The following is an 18,965-nucleotide window of genomic DNA, read 5'->3' on the forward strand; positions in this document are numbered from 1 at the left end:
GGCCAGTGACTCAATGCCCTGCCATGTGTGCCAGGAGCAGTGTGGACAGTCCACACCTCTGCACTCTGAGAAGCAGAAAGCTCCAGGAAGAGGGAGAAGATCCCTCATATGCAGCATCCTCATTATGGTCTGTGGGCAGGCAGCTTCTCAGCCACAGGTACACAACAAAAGACTCCTGTTCAGGAGCAATTATTTTTGTTTTCAGCCCAGCCTGTTACTATCCCAAATACAGTCTGGCCAGGGTACCTGTGTTTCTTTCTCACTGCACCTCCTCCTGTTTTTGCAAAATGTGACAGGTGATCATTCAAAGAGTGGACCCAGCTAAGAATTTGAGTTTATGTCCTCATAAGAGCCACAATTTAATACCAATTCCAAGAAAGAAAATATTATTTTTTTTATTAAAAATAAAAAAAAATATTCACTAAATGACTAAGATCTTAAGGATAAAACCAAATAAAGTACCTTTTCTCTGCTTCTCCAGATTCCAAGGAGAGTAGAACTTTTTCTATAATAGAATTAAATATCTGCTGATTTATGGAAATCTCAGTCTGCAGCATCTGAAAATACCAAGAGAACAAGTTTTAACTATTCAGTGAAAAACCTTTGCTATGAAAGCTGCTTCTGCTCCTCTAGAGTGCCAGCATTTATTTAGTTGTAAATGCTGTAAACGCTATTATTTGCAATTGCTAGTGTCAAATGCACCTTAAGAATCCACTTTTTGGATACCAGGAGGAATCTGCACATATGTGACAGCAGACCTCACCATGAGCTGGATGATACATATCTGAAACCTAAAGTTTTTTGACTGTTTCTCTGCAACAAATAGCAACTGTTCAGGAAAATACCAGCGAAAACAGATTTCCACTAAAATCTAGTAACTGGTCAAACCAGAAATATGCTGTGAAAATACTATTTTAAATGCATTTATTCCAGAAACATAAGATTGCTGCCAGGTCTCTAGCAAACTATCCAGTTAGTTGCCACAGGTTCCAGTGTTCTGGGACAGGCAGACAAATACACCTCAACCTCAGGGCTGGAGAAATTTAGGACTTCCATGACACAGCAATTGAAGATGCACTCCCTTAAGGTCTGACCCTTGCAAAAAGTGATCTGCCCCTTTGGAAAAGGTTTTTAATGTTTTAGAGATTTTAGCTTAACAGGCATTTCAAGTGTGAAATGCAGTGTAAAATCCTGCCCAGATCTAATTTCAAAAGGCACACCATTTCCTAATGATTTTCCCCATCTTCATCATTCAAGATGCTGCTTCCATTTTTAGAGTTAGCTTTACCTCATATACTCTCTGTTGCTCTTGCAGTTCTTCAAAGTTTCCTGGAATATCTGTTTTTAAGGCTTCTTTCATTTTTTCTAGGAATTTCATCCACTTTTCACATTTCTGAAAGAATTTCTTCTCATCATTTTGTGTTCCCTCAAGCATACTGTAAAACAAAATAATAACCAGAAACTTCTGTTGGTGGATGCTTTTTCTGGGTATGTTACAGGTGCTCAAAATGTGGTGGTTAATAAAATTAACTTTGTGGGGGCTTCAATTGGCACTTTGCTCCCTTCTTCTCCTATGAACATCCAGGTTTTTGCTTCAAGCGACTTAGAATGCAAATAGCCACTGAAAAATCAAGTAAACTGAAAGGGCAGAATTCCACCTGGCAAGCCCCTGAGAAAGCTGAGAACAGATTGCAAGATGTCCCATGCTTTAACTTGGTTTTCATTTTAATCACAGCAAGAGGAATTGTTACTAGTGATTTTTTTTTTTGTTTGCATTTCAGACCTGCAACATTCCAGAGCAGCTGCTGTTTTCTGACTCCACTGCCGAGTCAGGCTCTGCATTTTCTTCAGGGTGAAGTCACTGAGTGGCAGCTTTATGCTTGCTTCATTCAAACTCTCTATGCTTGGAGAAAGTGCAGCAAGCTCCAGTGTCTGATTCTGGAAGTAAAGAAAAAATAAACTATTGCAAAAAAGTACTGCCTTTTTTTCAAAGAAGTATAGAAGCTTATTCTCTCCACAACTTGAATACACCAAACATTTCTGTGTTAACTTCAAAAAATACAGGGGGAAAAAAAGTACTAACTCTTTTACACAGGGCTGACTTTTCCAACAATACTGAACAGATACTCGAGTATCTGGTACATTGAGGGAACAGAGTATCTCCAGAGCAAAGCTGGGGAAAAAGATCTCCCATCAACCCTAAATTTGGGTGATTTTCCTCCTTTCCATGTAGGCATTCGGCCTGAAATGCAGATCTAGGGTTTCTACACTTTAATCATTGCTTTTTGTGTTTTGGCTGAATTATAGTTACTCTGATGGAAGTGTTGCAACTGTGACATTTAGGAAACAATCTTGAAGTGAGCAAGAGCTGAGCAGTATCTTTTTGTATTTGGGAATGCAAACATACCATGAGCAATTCTGAGTTGTCTCCTTCCCCTAGACAGAGGCTATCAAAGGTGTCTGTGCAATTCTTGACACGACCCTCCAGCGTTTCCAGGCAGTTGTTGAAATCCTCCAGTTGTAAGAGATTGAACTGGCATGAATAAATTTATGTTAGTTACTATTTATTACACTTATTCAGTATACAAAAAGGAGCAATAAGCAAAATTATCAGGAAAACAGTTATTAAATTTAAATTCTAATGTATTTATAACTCTCTATTGAATTTTTTTCAACTGGATAAGCAGAAAATTTAACCCAAAGCAGAGAGCAAGAAACAGAATCTCGAAATTGTGAGACAGCTGTAACTATGTGAAAGGAATAGGGGTTTCTTTCATAGCTTTGTGCTATTTAATTCATTGTGAAATTGGAAAGTCAAAACTCAGATCATCAGAGGGGGGGGAAACTTGTGAAAATGAGCTTCCTTTGAGGTACACACAAAGCCTGCACCCACAACTGAAGTTGTGCAGCTAACATGAGCTCTGATGTTTCTCGTGAGAAATCAGTAGAGCAGGAATTCAACTTTCCTTTAGCAGAACAGCACTGGGAAAGCTTTTACTTTCTTTCCAGAATTAAACTCCACATCTCTGAGAGCACTCACACAACAGTTTTCTAAGGGATGAATGGCAAAAACTGGTATGTGGAGAGAGATTGCTGTGGTAATACTACAGGGTTATGTAGTAACCTAGAGAAAATGACTACCCAGAAATGCATTTTTTCATGCAGTGAGAAATTCACAGGCAATATGAGAAACCTGTTATCTTCACAAAGATTTCTGGCTTGCAGCCATTAACTGTGCTGATAGATGGATCATAAATAGAGCTGGCTTCAAATGTCTTGACTTAAAAATAGAACAATTCATTGAAACCAGACTTTTTCCATAGGAACAGACTAATTCTACATCAGTAAATGTCCAGCAGTACATTTGCTTGGAAGCTCTCTTAGAAAGAACTGTGCAGAGGAGAAGTCAATCCTCCACTACTCTGAGCAGATCTCCTGGGCTCTTCCCTACTTGGCCTGAACAGGAATGTCAGTCTGGTTCTCAGAATAACATCAAATGGGCACAGTCTTCTGTTTGGTTTGAGGTTCACTACATGAACTATTCCCAAGGAAAACTGAAGCCCATTATTTTTTTTTTCTTTAAGGCAGAGCTGAGAAAGTTTACAACTACTTCAATGTTCAAAAAAATAAAAATACATTTCCTAATCTTTCTTCATCTGAGGGTCCTGGGGATAATAGACCCACTGACAAAGGCTGTTAGAGCAACACAAGCAGGTAAGGGTGAAATCCTTCACCTGTCCCTCTGGCTTTGTGTGTTATTTCTTTAATCATCCTGCTGAGTGTCATTTAATTGCAATTTCAATTCAAGAACTATAGTGCTCTAATGAGGAACGTGGCTCACATAGGACTCTAGTGAAGAAGTTACCCCACACTGACAGCTAATTTAATATTTTAAAAAAAAGAACAACCTGAAGTTCATCCAACTTCCTCTGCAACATCTTTTCCAAATAGGTTGCTCTCTGGAATGGCTGCAGCTTCTCCAGCAGAACGGCTTCAGCAGCTGTCCCAGCCTGCTGTTTTATCCTGTCAGCCTGCAGATAAATCTGGGTTCGGCATCCTGCGATGTTCTGAAGGCCATGCTGTAAATTCTGATGGAAGAAGGGGAAAAAAAAAGTCAGTAAATGAATCAGATCATCATTCATGTGCCACTTTCATTTGGTATCTTTTGTTGCTGTAACTAAACTCTTTTTGTTGATCCCATCTGGGAGCCAAGCTCAGCTATGGTGAAAGCTTCAGTCTTTTACTTGGAGCATAAAGGGAGCTGCATCCATTGAGTGCAGTGCTGGGAAAGGCACAGTTCAAAGTTCAAGGAACACCAGTGGCTTCAGGCAGCGGGATATGGCTGCTCCAGAGGAAATCAGGGAGGGAAATGGGAATATTCCTCTCTACAAGATGTGTGTACATGAGAAGATGGAGGAACCAGCCCATGCTGCAGATCAGGAATGCTATTTAGTTACAACCATAGCAGTACTTTGGATCCCTCAGAGACTGAAGACTACGGGTTTGGTTTTATTTGTTCCCCTTTACCAAGAAAGATGCTATAAAATTAATTACAAAGATTAATTAATAAAAATTAATTATAAAATTATACTCTAAAGGCAGTACAAAAACAAAGGGAGTAATTTTAGACTCGTTCAATGTACTTTTTCTTTTTTTTTTGATGAATGAAATTTACTTTTAGCCATGAAACCCCCTGAAATTTGCCCCTATGCATTGTCTTTTCTGAGAATAATGAGCAAAGTCTTCTGATCAACAGCAAAGAACACACACATTTCCCTAAAAAGAAAAATGGTCCTTGCTTCCTGACCCCTTTTGTTTGAAAGGATCATATTATAAAATACCACTCCAGCCATTTAATAAATAACCCAAGAAATTTTGATTTCTTATTCTCTATATAGGAATTTATTTTTATTTTTTGTGGTGACAAAAATTCATAAAACCATAATATTTCCTAATATATCGAGAGGAAAAGATTAGAGAGATTAAAATACAATTTTGTTATGCGCATGTATATTCAACTACACGTAACTCATATGCCATTTCACTGATCCCACTGATCTTTTAATGCACCACTTAAAAAAAACCTACGAGGAATTCCTTGTGTTCCACCCCCACACACCAGGACAGGATCTACAGTGCTAATAGAATTCAGGTGGCCATGCCTTGCTCAATAGGTAGAATACTCTTCACAAAAATTTCCAGAAAAGGCAATTCCTTTTTGCTGACATATTGGTGAATTTCTGTCACAGCCATTAGTAGATAAGAAGAAAGTAAAAGTACTCTGGTCTAGGCTTTGCTGCCATCAATTTTTCTGACATTTTTTCTGCCATCAATTTTTCTTCCCTTTAATGTAAAGTTTCTTATTTAAAGCCACATGCAAAATGGAATACTCTGGACTTCTTCCAATTTGTGGCTAGAGATTCATAAAGCTTGATCAATCACTGCTCTGTCCTGACATAAGAATTATTTTATTTCTTTATTGCATCTGAAGGAACCAAAAATGTCAGAACCTAATGACAGCTTTGCTGCCTAAAGAGTCCAATGCACTGTGTGCTTTCAGCATGATATCTCATTTGCCTAAAGTCAAAAGCATTTAGGATAATCTAATGAGCTCAGGAATCTGTGAACTCATCACTCCAGACCAAAACACAGTACCAAATTCAATTAATAACAATTTGCAGGCTGTGGAAGAGCTCAGGATGATCCTGTGCTCAGGAAAACTGCTCTTTTTTCCCTCACCTATTGTTCCAGTAGATATTATCCCTCCTCCCAAGCAATGCCTCATAAGGTAAATAATTTTTCTTTCAGTGATTCCTTCCAACACAGGCCTGTTTTTTTTGTGTAGAGCAGAAAGGGGCAGAGATGGAATATGACTCTCTTCTGCTCTCTTCTTACCATACACTAACTTTAGTTTGGTCTCTGGTCAAAGTGCTTAAAGGAAATACAAGGGTGCCTGTTCATGGAAGAAACCCACAGATTTTATCTTTTCCACTGACTGGATTGTTGGCATTATTTTGCCTTGTTTCTCAAAAATAAATCTTGGTTTGTACCAGGCAGCAGAAACTTATTAATGTACCTTCATCTCCTGTATCCTCTGCTCCAGGGTTTCTATCGTGTTCTCCTCAGGCACACGAGCATCCAAGAGCTGAGCGCACTGCTGGCTGTACTGCTGTAACTTGGCTGCTGTCTCGGTGCACAAAGCATCAAAGGGCTCCCAGAGCTGCAGAGCTGCCTGTGCTGCCCGCAGCTGATCTGTGATGTCTTCATTTACTGAGTTCCACCTGCCAAAATATCAAAAGATTAAGAGTGTTTCCTAGTAGGCTCTCCTGCAGAATACAGGATTCCTGCGGGAGTTGCTTTGCATGCACACCCATATTCCTGAAATCCATTTTGTGCTGTGGGACCCATCACACAAAAAGCATGCAGGTAAAAGGTACAAGTTCCCCATCCCTGACAGTGTTCAGGGATGGATGGGGCTTGGAGAAACCTGGTCTGGTGGAACATGTCCCTTTTCATGGCAGAGGCATTGAAACTGGATGATGTTTCAAGTCCCTTCCAACCCAAACCCTACCGTGATTCTGTGATTCTACTCCTCACACAGATGCCCTTTGATAGATGAGATAGTATAGATTTGAAAATCTGACATGTTTGAGTCCTGCCTCAACAACTTGGGTGTTTCAAATGCTAACAACTGGGGTGTGATTTTGCAGGCTTACCTAGTGTGTGCCTCTGTGCACTTCTGGTCAATAATCTCTGCAAAGGAGGGGGAGCAGTTCTTCTTCAGGTTACTGGCAGCAGCCTGGAGCTTGGCCCAACTTTCTTCACTGTTCTCTGATTCATCTTGAAGAGCCTGCAGAATGGATTATTGCAATTAATTGTGGGGGATAAATTACCTAAGTGTAACTTCCTCTATAGACTGGTAGGGCTAGGGCAGCAATAATGCCATAGTTTTGCAGATTAAAATGTTTGCAGAAAATATAACACCTGTTCCTAGAAATTAGGAAGCCAAAAGAGGTGAAATGGTCAAAGTTAAAAAAAAAATAAAAAAATCATTCAAGAGACCTATTTAAAGCTGAGATAATTTATTGGCTGTTAAAGAAAAAGCTCATTTAGTAAACCCACACTCCTGAGCTGAATAAAGGACTTTGCTAGAAACCAAAAATGCTTTCATTTTAAGCCACTGTTTCTACTGGCAGTAAAGTTGGCTTGACACCTCCTGTCCTCAGCTGCAAGTTCCTCCTCATGATACAGGCAATTACAGCATATCTGTGACTGCTCCAGGTTAAAAGTAAACAGGGTGATTGAAGGGAGGTGAGAAGCTGCCCAGTTCCTTTTATTTATAATATGAGCCCAGGTGAGGGTGAAAAAGCACTTCTGCAGGGTTTACTGCCAAGAGTCCCATACTCAGCATTCACAGCCTCAGTTTGTCTTGTACCACTTCTGATACAACTCAAAAAAAAAACCTAAATCAGGCCTTATTTACAGGAAAACAGGGAGTGCTTGCACAGCCTTTCAACACTCATTTAAAGCCAGGGAAGGGGATTTTAGCCAGAGCTGTGAAATGCCCAGACCCAGGGCCAGCCTAACTGCCTACTCCAGATGCTCCACTTGGACTCTGTAACAGCCAAGCAGAACAGCAGGAGGATCCAGAGCATTTATGTCTGGCATTCTGACTTCTTCAGAGGCTGTGCAGGAGACTCCAGCTCTCTGGAGGGTGACAGAACAGCTGGACTGGTGCTGGAGCAAGCAGAAATGCCAGGCTCAGCATCAAAACAAGCTGCATGGGAGCATGAGCACTCAGTGAGCTTTTTTCTTAAACCTTGGTACCTAAATGGCACTAAAGTTGTATTTATGCACTACATAAAATAAGAAGTCCAAGTGCCTCTGGAGGTAAAAAAAAATAGCAATATTGCACTAATTTCAGTGTTAATATAATAAAAAAAAGTAGTTCAGATAATGTTTTTGGTCTTTTTTTCAGTGGAGTTTGTTTGCCTAAAGGCATAGAAGAAAGTACAGAAATAAGACAACTTTACCTGGAGAGTTTTGACCTGTTTTTTCAAAGCTTCCAATGAAGTTTCTTCCCCGGAAGGTTTGCACTGGTCTATGCAGTACAAATATCTTGTTGTCATCAAGTTGACTTCTGCATAAATTTCATCATATGCTCTCCACTGCTCCAGTACTGACTCCATTGAGGCCTTTAGCTGTGCAACCTGCAGACAAACCATTTTTGTTATTATTTCTTGGGTAGTCCTAATGTATAAATCACCTTTAAATTGACTTAGAAATCTAAACTCAATGCTCAATCCATGACAATCCATATTAATTTGCCAAGTTTAAGTATTTTACTACCTGGTAAGGAATTCTGCAGGTTTCATAAAAAGCAGTAAACCATACCTAGAGTGAAGAATAAGAATTTGCTGTAAATTAAAATTTCACTGGAGTTCAAGGTAGCACTATTCTACCAGAACACCCCAGGAAGCACTGAAATAATAAACTGCTTATTCCCTTCTGCCAAAATCAGCCTGAAGTGGAAGTTGCAAGCCTCAGTCTTCTTAGGAAGCAGATAGATTGTGATCCAGAGATCAAGTTTCCTTTCAAGTACAATTTGAACAGAAATTGGTTTGCATGGAAGAAGCCACTACTGCAATACTCTGAGAGCTGTCACCCCTCTTATGCCATTGTGCTCTACTAATGCAGGCCCACCTGGATCCCAGGCTAGCAAGTCCAGGATTTTCATGCAAAATTAAATGATGGATACCCCCTTTATTTTCTGCCTCTTTCATTATTACAGCTGTCTAATCTGTAAGGGGCAGGCATGGCTTCCATTTGCCACAGGCTCCTAGACACTGCAAACACAAAAACGCAGTCCTCCTTCAACTATTTTTATCCTTCTGCTTCAGGGAAGTACATAAAGCATGTCCTGGGTTAGATAAAACATTCACCTAGTTCAGTACCTATTTTCAGTGATGCTTGGAGAAAAGCATGAAAACCAGGCAGACAGACAACCATGTCTCCATGAGACCTGACAAAAGCCAGATGCCAGATTTCGGTTCTGGCTATGCAGCCACACAATGGAAGATGAAAAAAACATCCACACCGTAGTTCACCCTAAATAGACTGCACAGATCATTTCATCCCAGTATCCTAGTTTCAGGCACACACAGGCTGGTGGATTAATCATCCCTATTCTCTTTTGAGTCATGGTACAGGTGGGAGGAATCTCTAATTGCTTTTTGTAGCCTGTAGCTAATTACTGCCCACACAAGGAAGATGGAAAGACATAGTTCCCGAGAAATGTCTCTGAGCCACAGACTCACAGTCTTGAGCTCAACCTACGGACAGTTTAATCAAGATATTACATCTCCTTAGCCCTGCATTAGAAATCTCTGGCTGGCTCTGATGTGAGCAGTCACCCGTGGGAAGGAACCTGCCCTTGCTGTTTCACTGCACACACAGACAGCTCAGCTCCAAGAACATCCTGTAGTTTGCAAGTTCGGTAGTTCAGTCATAAAATTCCTAAAATTAACATGACCCATGATGACTGCATGAAGAAAAAAAGCACCAGGCTGTCAATCCTGCCAATTTCTATCCCCAGCTATACACCAGAAGGAAAAACTTTCATCATGTACATAGACATAAATTTCCCTGCTTTCTTGGTAACAAACAATCACATCCCTTCTGCTGAAACCTAAACCAAGAAGCAGCAATATTGGATTGACACCTCATGTGGAAGAGTTCAAGCAAAAGGGTTCAGGTTTCACAAAGTTCTGAGGAAAAAAGGCAAGGAATTCGTAATAAAAATGGTAAAGCAATCTTAACTAGAAACACAACCACTCCATCATGTATAATTCTCTACAGTACATGGTTATTTATTATCACAATTTCAATCTGTAAATGTACTCATTATTATCTCTCCAGAACCTATCAATTACATCCACATAAAAAAACCATCAGATCCAATTATAATGATATTATGACTATAAATATAAACTGCTGGGGAGTCAGTTTGCATGGGAACCCAATCTGCCAGACTCTCCTTGGAGCAACTGGAAACGACAAAGGATTTGAGGATGGCAGAAGCCACCCTGGTGTGTGGATGAAAGACCAATTGGGAGGTGGAAAAGCTTCAGTGAGAACAGGGCCAGAGTAGGCAGCTTCCACCAATTGCACAACAGGGGAGAAAGAGCAGGGTATGAAAGAAATCAAGTAAGGGAGTTAAAGGTTTTCATTTTCAGATTGACATAAAAGTAGCAGTGCTCTTTATTTTCTTAAACTGCAGATGGGGATCTGTTCCTCCTCCCTTTGTACTCAAACTGCTTCAATATCAGACAAATTTTTCTCTCTCAACTTCAGAAATACATAAATTTACTTTACAGTAAAGACTTAAAACTAAATTCTTAGGAAGGTGAAGAGTATTCAAATTCCTTGAATACTTTCCATCTTTTTTGTACCAGCTCCTGCCATCCCATGAAGATTGATTCTGATCACCACACTGGTGATCAGAAAATGCAGTGGAGGAAACCTGAACACAAGCAAGGCTTTTACCTGGTTTACAATGCTGTCCTTCATTTCACACAGCTCAGCTATCCTGAGAGACTGAGCTTCTGGGGCTTGTTCTGCACTACCATTCAAAGCCAAACTTTCTTTGAGCTCATCAAGAGCTTTGGATTTAGCCGTGAGTTGATTTTCTAGCTCCTAAAAAATGGGGGAAAAAAAGATAAATAAGATCTTTTAATGAGACCATAGAAAAAAATTTCTGCGTGAGTAGCTTAGATAAACATTCACTCTTTAAAACCAATTTTGTGCAATTCTTCAGTCATGTAAAGGTAAGACAGGAACTGGTTTTGCAATGGGTGAATCCCTGACATCCTAACAACTTATGGAAAGTTATTTTCAGTTTGTCCCTTTACTCAGAGAAACTCCCATGGCAGAAACTCCAGTGAGATCAACTCCAGTGAAATTAAGTGAGAACAATCTGCAATGAATGGAGATATCTGGGAGAAGAACTTGTCCAGCACAGCCAGCAAGATTTTAAGAATCTTGACATGCTGGGGAAAGCTCAGCAGGGAGTTCTCCACAATGTGAGGAACTATCCATACCCACAGTGGGCCACAACATTTCCCTATAATGCTACACTTAAAGCCATGACTGTTTTTCACCTCTCACTGACCATCCCCAAAACATTTTTAAATTTGGATCTTATTTTTATTGACCAAATGAATTGCAATGACACATTTTAGCCACCTGTATCCTAGCACTGTGTGTTGCTCTGAGCAGGTGAGTGTTTAGTCCAAGCTACCCTTGTGCCCTTCTTCCATTCTGGCCCCTCCACACATTTCAGAGATGCAAGTAACTCAGTGTGTAACAGAGCACTCCAGACAATAAAAGCAGCCTACTACAAGAGAGATGTAACCATGGCAATGAAAGAACAAATATTCCATGTTAAGAAATAGAGAGGGAACAGTGTACTGAATGAAAACAGGAGACTGTCAGAGCAACAGGAACCAATTATTAGCTGGCTGCCACCTGTATTAATTTTGAGGGATCTGATGCCTAGAAAAACATAACAAAGGACACCCAGATCCTTGAGGCTGCTGCAGAGAGACTACACTACAATCTAGGGCAGATGTAGAGAGGGTTTCTATTTTTCCAAATGGGACTGAGTAGTTTCCATGGCACTTCCATCACAGAGCTCTTCAAACTAATGGAATTCATAACTTCCATGGCTGTGCTGAACTGAGAACTACTTCTATTGGAAGTATCTCAGAATACAATATTGCTGCACAGCACTCCAAATACCATAAAGCAACAGCAGATGCATCTTCAATTGGTGGGAAAAATCACAGAATAGCCACTCACATTGAAAGCGGCTGTGGCTCTTTATCACCTGAATGCAACATGACTTAATTAAAATGACATTGGAGAATTCTTCTGGGAAACAGCAACTTCCTTTATATTTCTTTCTGTTAAAATCTGTGCAGTTCCTTCAGCAAAGTGTGCTAAATAGGGCTTTTACATTATTTTTTAATATCACTCATATCATGCTTTACCTTGCAATCATCTAAGGTGTTCTGTGCAGAGATCAGACTTGCTGGGGTCTGTAAGGATCTCAGTCGATCACTCTGAGCTTCCAGCCAGTTGTACAGAGTCTGGGCTTTGTTCTCATTCTCAGTAATATCCTCTAAAATATGTTCCAGGTCTTGGATCTGAAAGTTACAGAACTGTTTTAACTTACTTAAACCTACAGGTGGGCAGAAACAGGGCTTTACCTTCCATGACAAAATTTGAGATGATGAAATTTATACTGAAAATACTCTTTAGAGAAATATTTTGAAAGGAAAACCTCAAAGGTTTTGCAGGTTCTTTAGGATCCAACCTTTACCTTTGGAAGAAACAAGACAGTGTGTGTTCTGGAGTTTGGAGACCCTGGGCTATGTGGACACATCCATTCATATGGGAGTCTGAAAATCTCATTCTCACTAAAACCCACCACCAACAAGAAAGGGACTCAAGTTTCCTATCTTCAATATTGGCCCTAAGGATCCATTAGATCCTAGAATAGAATTTCATAAATATGGTTAGAGAAGATAACCTCTTCCCCAACAAAACTGAAATTGCATCATGGAAACTTTCAGCTGTATGGGAAATGAAATTTCTACTTAAAAATGTTTCTGGAAGATTTTCTGAACTAAAAAATATTGGCAATTTTCCATCTGACCAGAAGTCTTTGAATCTGGATTCAGAAAGGAGAGCTTCTCTCAAAGCTGTGTAAATTGAGACACAAAGATGAAAGAGAAATGTGTTGGTAGAGAGATTTATTCCAGCAGCCTCATGTCTGCATTTTGGGATTCTGAGATTCCCCATGTCCTTTCCATATCATGAGTCACACCAGTTTTTCTGGGTATTGGGACACGTAAGCAGCAGCATCTAATTCTGGATGCATGGATTATTTCTAGCCTCACTAGAACAGAATAATTCTGAGGCATTGCCTGAAACAGATTTTCTCCAGAGCAAGATTATGTGCTGTTAGGAAAATTCTGCTTGTAGACTGACTATCAGCTGCTGACCTTCAAAGCACTCCATTGGGAAAGAATACTCAGTAACTGCAGGAGGAGGGCACTGACACACAGTAACCCATTTCCAGTGACCCAGGAGGGCTGGAGCAGGACTGGGAACTGATCCCTGCTGTGCCTTGTCCAAGAGGCTCCATCTGAACGTGGCTGTCAACACTACTTACTTAATAACTGCTGTTTTCACAAATCCAACTGCTACAACAGGAAAACTGCTGGTAGCTTAATATATCCCTAATACAGAGCAGTGGCACAGGCAAAATCAGAGCTCTAAGAGAGAAAGCCATGGGGACTCCATCCAACCTTTCTGTTGAGGGACGCCTGCAGGCGGTGCCACCGCAGGTTCATCTCGCCCAGGCACTCGGCAAACTCCGTCCTTTCGTAGCGCTTGCTCTCCACGTCACAGGTGCTCATCTGCAGCAGGGACTGGTTAACAAAGTCTACCATCCACTGCTTAAAGTTCATTTCCATCATGTACTCCTGCAGGGGAAAAGAGAGAAAGAACAAAAATGTAAACATCAGTTTTGTATGATTTCAATGATGCTTCAAGGTGTGGCAATGGGACGTTGACAGCTTTGTCTGAATTATGACCAAAAATGTTTTTCTGAAAGAGAACCTGTCTGTAGGAATAATTCTCAAATTTTTCCATTCTGTATTTCTGTAGCTGTTCTCATTCATGAAATGTCTGCAGAAAATCTCTATCATTATGTGGTTAGCTCAAGGTAAAAAACAGACTAGTGATGGAGCCGGGAATAAAACCCAGGGGAACCAGATCCTGTACTTAATCCACTGGACAAAACCATCACACTGGGCCCAGATCAGGCTAAGACCAAGGCTTTCCCACACTCCTGCAACTCACAGGCAAATGCAGCAAGAGCTTCTACTCCTTTTAACAAAATATCTGGTATCAGAATAGAATACCAGAATATCTGGGAGCCTCTAGCATCAGCATCTCTTGCACAGAGAGATAAGTGAGAAACTACATGCAAAGTGGAAACATTAAGGAATGTCTTTTTATTTCAGAGAGTATTAGAAGAGATTAGGAAAGGGCTCCATATTTATCTAGTAGTGCCCTGAATAGTCACCAAGGAATACCACAGCAGAGGTACTGAAGCCACAGCCGCTTCCCTCTAGGAATTTGTGACCCTCATCCCAGCTTTCTTCTCAGCACACACAACCCCACCTTGCTGACAAGTGCAAAAGATACACCTACAAACCCAGTTCTAAATATCCAGTGTTATAAACAGCACCTCACCTACATGTCCCAGCTGCCAAATCCAACTGATACAGACCAAAATGGTCAGTGCAGACCAATATATGTGCTCTACCAAGGCACTTGGAATGAAATGTTTGCATTGGCACTTGCCTTACATGCAGCACCAAGTGCCTGCAAGCTGCAGCTGCAGACAGAGAACTGTCAGCCTTTCTGAGCCCTGAGCAAGGGCAGAACAAAATATGTCTCTGTGGGGATTCATGCCCTGAGGCTGGGCTCCCTGGCATCTCTGGAGTACGCAGCTTGAATCCTTCCTGTGACTGGAGCAATCAGCCTCTGCCACTCGTGCTCCGACATCTGAACAGTGCCAAGAGACTGCTGCAGCCTCTCTCTCTCTCTCTGCAGGGATGTTCATCTTGTCCCTCTTTCCTAGCAGGTTATTTCTTTTGATGACACATAATATTCAAACCCCCTGTTCTCTAGTTAAACGGATTCAGGTTATGGAGCTCCATTAGGAGGTATTCCTTGTTAAAAAGACAGACTAGAACACAGCCTCTGAAATAAACAGAGTTTATCTTCCTAAGGAAGGAAAGATTTGCTACTCTTCACGTTTTATAATCTAAATGCAAGAGAAAGAACAAATGAGACAGATGGAACAGCATGAGAAAAGGAGATTACAGCCCAGCAGGCAGTAGCTGTATTGCAGAACAGGCAGTGGTTTGTGTCATGGAAGCATAAAGGTTTTATAAAGGAGGATGTTACGACATGTTTCAGACTGAGGAGCCCTCTTGAGAGCAAGGGAAAGGATATGACAGTGCCTGTAGGCTGCTTCCATCCTTTTTACAGCAGGCCTGGGCTTACAGTCTCCCATTTACCTTGTACTTCTGAAGGAGGGTCTTGACTTGAGCAGCACCGTGTTGTGAATTTATTGGCTCCTCACGTTCCTGCTGTTGTTCCACATGGTCAAGCCAGGCCATTAGTTCAGCAATAGCTTCTCGTGATGAAAGCTTTTCCATCTGAAGCTGAGGTAAAGCACATAATGAATCCTTTACACTCTACTTGTTAGAAATACCAAGGAAAATGACATTTCTATTTTTAGAAAGGCTCAGGCACTATAATCGCATTATTGGGGCATGAACTTGAAAGTGAGCCCTGTGCCCAGGGGCAAATGACTTCAGTTGTAGAATTCATGAATCTGAAATAAAATTCTTTCTAATTTTAAGTAACAGACTTTCATGCAAAACTGTAGAGATAAGAAATATATGTAAGCCAGGAAGAACACAGCAATATTCAAACTGCAGTACAATATTGGGGTTATTCTGAAAGCATGGCACAGCTAATTCGGAAAAAGGCAACTGAATCCCAGCAGCATTTTAACATAATTATTTAGTCTGAACTGAAAGATGGCAGCAGTTTCTCACTCACCTGGTGAAGCTTTTCTTGGATGGCTGGGAGCTGTGTAATCAGTTCTCCCCATTTTTGCTCAAACTTTGCCAAAGATGACCTAAGTGCTGCAGTATCAGCTTGCTTCACGTGGAGGAGCTGGCTGGCAGTGCTCACCACTGATGACTTCAGGGAAGATTTTTCATCAACCTCCTTAGAAAATGTCTTAGGTACATGGGAGAAATTTAAGAGTGGGAAAATATTTATATGTATGTTGAAACGAAGACAAGCCATATTTTCACAGGATAAAATGCCTCAACAAACAGATTTTATCAAGATGGCAAAATTCAGAAAACCTAAGCTCAATAAGTATTAGCAGATAAAGTATTCTTTTGCCCACCTTGATATACAGTGCTGAATGCCACCTTTTGCTCCCACAGAGACTGGGAATATCCTGACCCCACTTCACACAGAGGTCCAGGGAGCAATCCCAGTCCTCATACCTCTGGCCAGCTCACATCTACCAGTCAAACCTTCATGATGCTTTGCTTTCCTCCTGTGCACTATTCCTTCTGTCTGGCCTCACACTGGGAACCTCCTAGCTAACCATCCAAGGGGAGCAAGCAAAGACATGAAATGCAATTCAGTGTTTCTCTTTCCTGACTTTGGCTGACACCTCCACTCCTGTACCCTGAGCCCACACTCCAGGTTCAGTTGTTAAGTGGCTTTGAGACACACAGCCATTCAGTGCCCTATTATGTGGGTGGCTTGAGGCCATGGCAAACACAAAAAACCTCTCAAAAGGGTCATTTTCACCAGAATTCACAATGTCTTATCTAAACCTGGCAGATATGACTTACAAACAAGCTGCTGATATTGTCCCTGATGGTGGCAAGATCTTGTGACACATTGAGAGACTGCTCCTTCCAAAAATTCATTCTCTGCTGAGCAGAATCCAACCATTTCATCAATTCCTCTGAGTCTCTGTTGTAGCTACAGGAGGAAACAAAACACAAAAACATATCTAACTGAGGCTGGGATACATTTCTCAACCCTCTTGTCTTCCCTGTGAGAAGGCACGTGCTCTTCTGGCACCTCTGCTGCTGCATAACCCTGCAGAAGCATGGCTTCAGCTGTCATCTATAAAAAAAATCAGAAACTAATGTCTAGCTGAAACTTCAGATTTTTTTTTTCTGTTAGACCCACCTGACCAGGAGTTTCAGTAATGTTTGAAGTCGGTGTAGCTCATGGCCAACTTTTTTGGTTAAAGACAGCCACTGCTCTTCCAGCTTCCCAATCTGGCTTCTTATTTCTGGGCAGCTCACAGCAGTCAGCAATTTCTTCCCTTCTTTCACCATCTGGTACAGCTTGGCATGCTTTTCATCAACACTACTTTTGATTTTCTGTCAGAATATGGGAAGTTTGCAAAACAGTAACATTTTAAAGACAGAAAACACAACTAGAAAACCACATATCACATGTTCTAACTTCTTAATCTCACATTTCCTCTGTAATGTATTTCATTTTCCAAATGACATCAATCTGTAATTCATAACATGAAAAAGGGACACAGGTTTTTGTGGGTTTGTTAATTTTTTGTTTGTTTGTTTCCTTTGGGTAGATCAAGACAAATCTCAACATACTTTTACACATTATCAGACTGGCTTTGTTAATGGGCTTTTCTGACACCCGAAGATGTCAGGCAATGGACAAACACTGTCAGATCTGGCTGCACTGTCCAAATCTATGACTGAACTACCAAAAAATTATTGCCTTCCCATGCTCTTGAAAGTTATTGTTTCTCCTCAGGCTCTATACCATTTTGAAAAAATAGTTACTTTTTTGAAGGAAACTGCTGGGATTATTATTGAATAATGGTGGCAGGGAGAAATGAAGAGTGGACAGTGAAGTCATTAAGTAAAAAACAAAGGTCTGAGAGTATTTCTCTCACAGAAATTAAGTCCTAGAGAAATCTATACTGCTCTGTTTTTGAAACTGCAAAGCTCCACAGTTTCACCCTGCACCAAACATCTTCTAAAGCTTTATGACTTTGTTTCTGAAGTCTTTAAACACAAATAAAGACTTAGGAGTGAAGAGCTAGTTAAGAACTCAAAAAGCCAAGGAAAAGCAGGCAACTTCACATCAGTAGCTGTGCAAATTTTGCATGTCTCTTGTCTCAGTGCAATAGATACCAAAAGCACCAGAGGGCCACTATGACTGCAAACATCTACTGTGGATTTATTACAAAGGCTTTACTGTAGCTCAGATTTTCCTGGGAATATCCAGTGATGTTTTTCCTGCAGTCAACCAGATTAAATCATTATAGTACTTTTTTCCTTTATGAAACATTCATTAATCACTCATTAATTTGCTTTTATTAAACACTTAATAATTTAAAAATTTCTAACAGAGAGTGTCCTCTGAAGACTGAGAAAGGTCAGGCCTGTGAGGCATGGGAAGCACTCTCTGAAAATACATCACTGAGATTACTGAAAACCTTTCTTCTTAATTTTATAAAACAACCATAAATGCTGCTTTCATATCCTTATATTTAATTGTGTTTAAAATGTGGATAAAATATTTCCAGCTGCAGCTGAGGTTGTAAATAAAGATGTAGCTCTTCCATTAGAGATGCAGCTGCAACCAGAGCTGCCATAAGAGTTGAAATATTTGGTATTTTCAGATATTCGAAAGCTCTAGGTTGATTCTCCTTTTCCATAGGTTTTACACTGTGGCATGAAAATAATTTCTGAATTACAGGGAAGTAATTGAGCAAGTAAGTGAGCACTATGCTCACTCCAAGGCTCTTGCTGTCCTTGGGATCCATGGAGCCTGCACATCTATCTGATCCCAAATACTTTCCTTTAAATATTGAGTTATAAAGTAGTTATAGTCATTATTCCCATTTAAATGGACTTGTAGCCCCTGGCTGGAATCAGGAGTCCAATTTTCTCCTACTTTTGAAAGTCAGTTTTGAGCTTGCATCCACACACAGCTGAGGAGACAAAGGAAGCTGTGCTGTGCAAATCACCTCCTCATATACTAACTAATATTTTTTGCCAGTTCTACTGATCCATAAAGAAAAGTAGCTACAAACACACAAATACCTCTAGAAGTGCAATCCTTTCCAATAATCTTTCTTCAGTTTCTTCAACCAAACTGACAGAAGGCAATGCAGAGGCAAGTGCTTCTAACTCCTTATTGAAAACTAGGCATTCCTCATCAAATACCATCCAATCCTAAAAAATACATTGAATTGTTAACACATCCATTTGCACTTTAATACACCAGACTCAGGC

At 40.5% G+C, this 18,965-nt stretch overlaps 1 protein-coding gene across 5 annotated transcripts in view; it reads right to left on the reverse strand.

Annotated features, from left to right (window-relative positions):
- The window catches only part of SYNE2 (spectrin repeat containing nuclear envelope protein 2), a 173,970-nt gene that overhangs the window by 41,207 nt on the left and 113,798 nt on the right, over positions 1–18,965 (reverse strand). For all 5 annotated transcript variants that reach the window (XR_015287862.1, XM_086892510.1, XM_086892509.1 and 2 more), the window contains 16 exons: positions 18,774–18,905; positions 16,873–17,069; positions 16,527–16,659; positions 15,709–15,891; positions 15,159–15,305; positions 13,374–13,550; positions 12,051–12,206; positions 10,546–10,695; positions 8,034–8,210; positions 6,717–6,850; positions 6,077–6,281; positions 3,909–4,088; positions 2,408–2,533; positions 1,784–1,938; positions 1,289–1,436; positions 463–557 (listed from right to left, as the gene is read on the reverse strand). Coding sequence is in view for 4 of the 5 variants with exons in the window: in XM_086892510.1 (XP_086748636.1) it covers positions 463–557; positions 1,289–1,436; positions 1,784–1,938; positions 2,408–2,533; positions 3,909–4,088; positions 6,077–6,281; positions 6,717–6,850; positions 8,034–8,210; positions 10,546–10,695; positions 12,051–12,206; positions 13,374–13,550; positions 15,159–15,305; positions 15,709–15,891; positions 16,527–16,659; positions 16,873–17,069; positions 18,774–18,905 (2,495 nt within the window). In the remaining variant the exon portion in view is untranslated. The remainder of the gene's footprint in view (positions 1–462; positions 558–1,288; positions 1,437–1,783; positions 1,939–2,407; positions 2,534–3,908; positions 4,089–6,076; positions 6,282–6,716; positions 6,851–8,033; positions 8,211–10,545; positions 10,696–12,050; positions 12,207–13,373; positions 13,551–15,158; positions 15,306–15,708; positions 15,892–16,526; positions 16,660–16,872; positions 17,070–18,773; positions 18,906–18,965) is intronic.

Source organism: Cyanistes caeruleus, chromosome 6 (genome assembly GCF_971803275.1).
Source record: "Cyanistes caeruleus chromosome 6, bCyaCae1.hap1.1, whole genome shotgun sequence".
NCBI lineage: Eukaryota > Metazoa > Chordata > Aves > Passeriformes > Paridae > Cyanistes > Cyanistes caeruleus.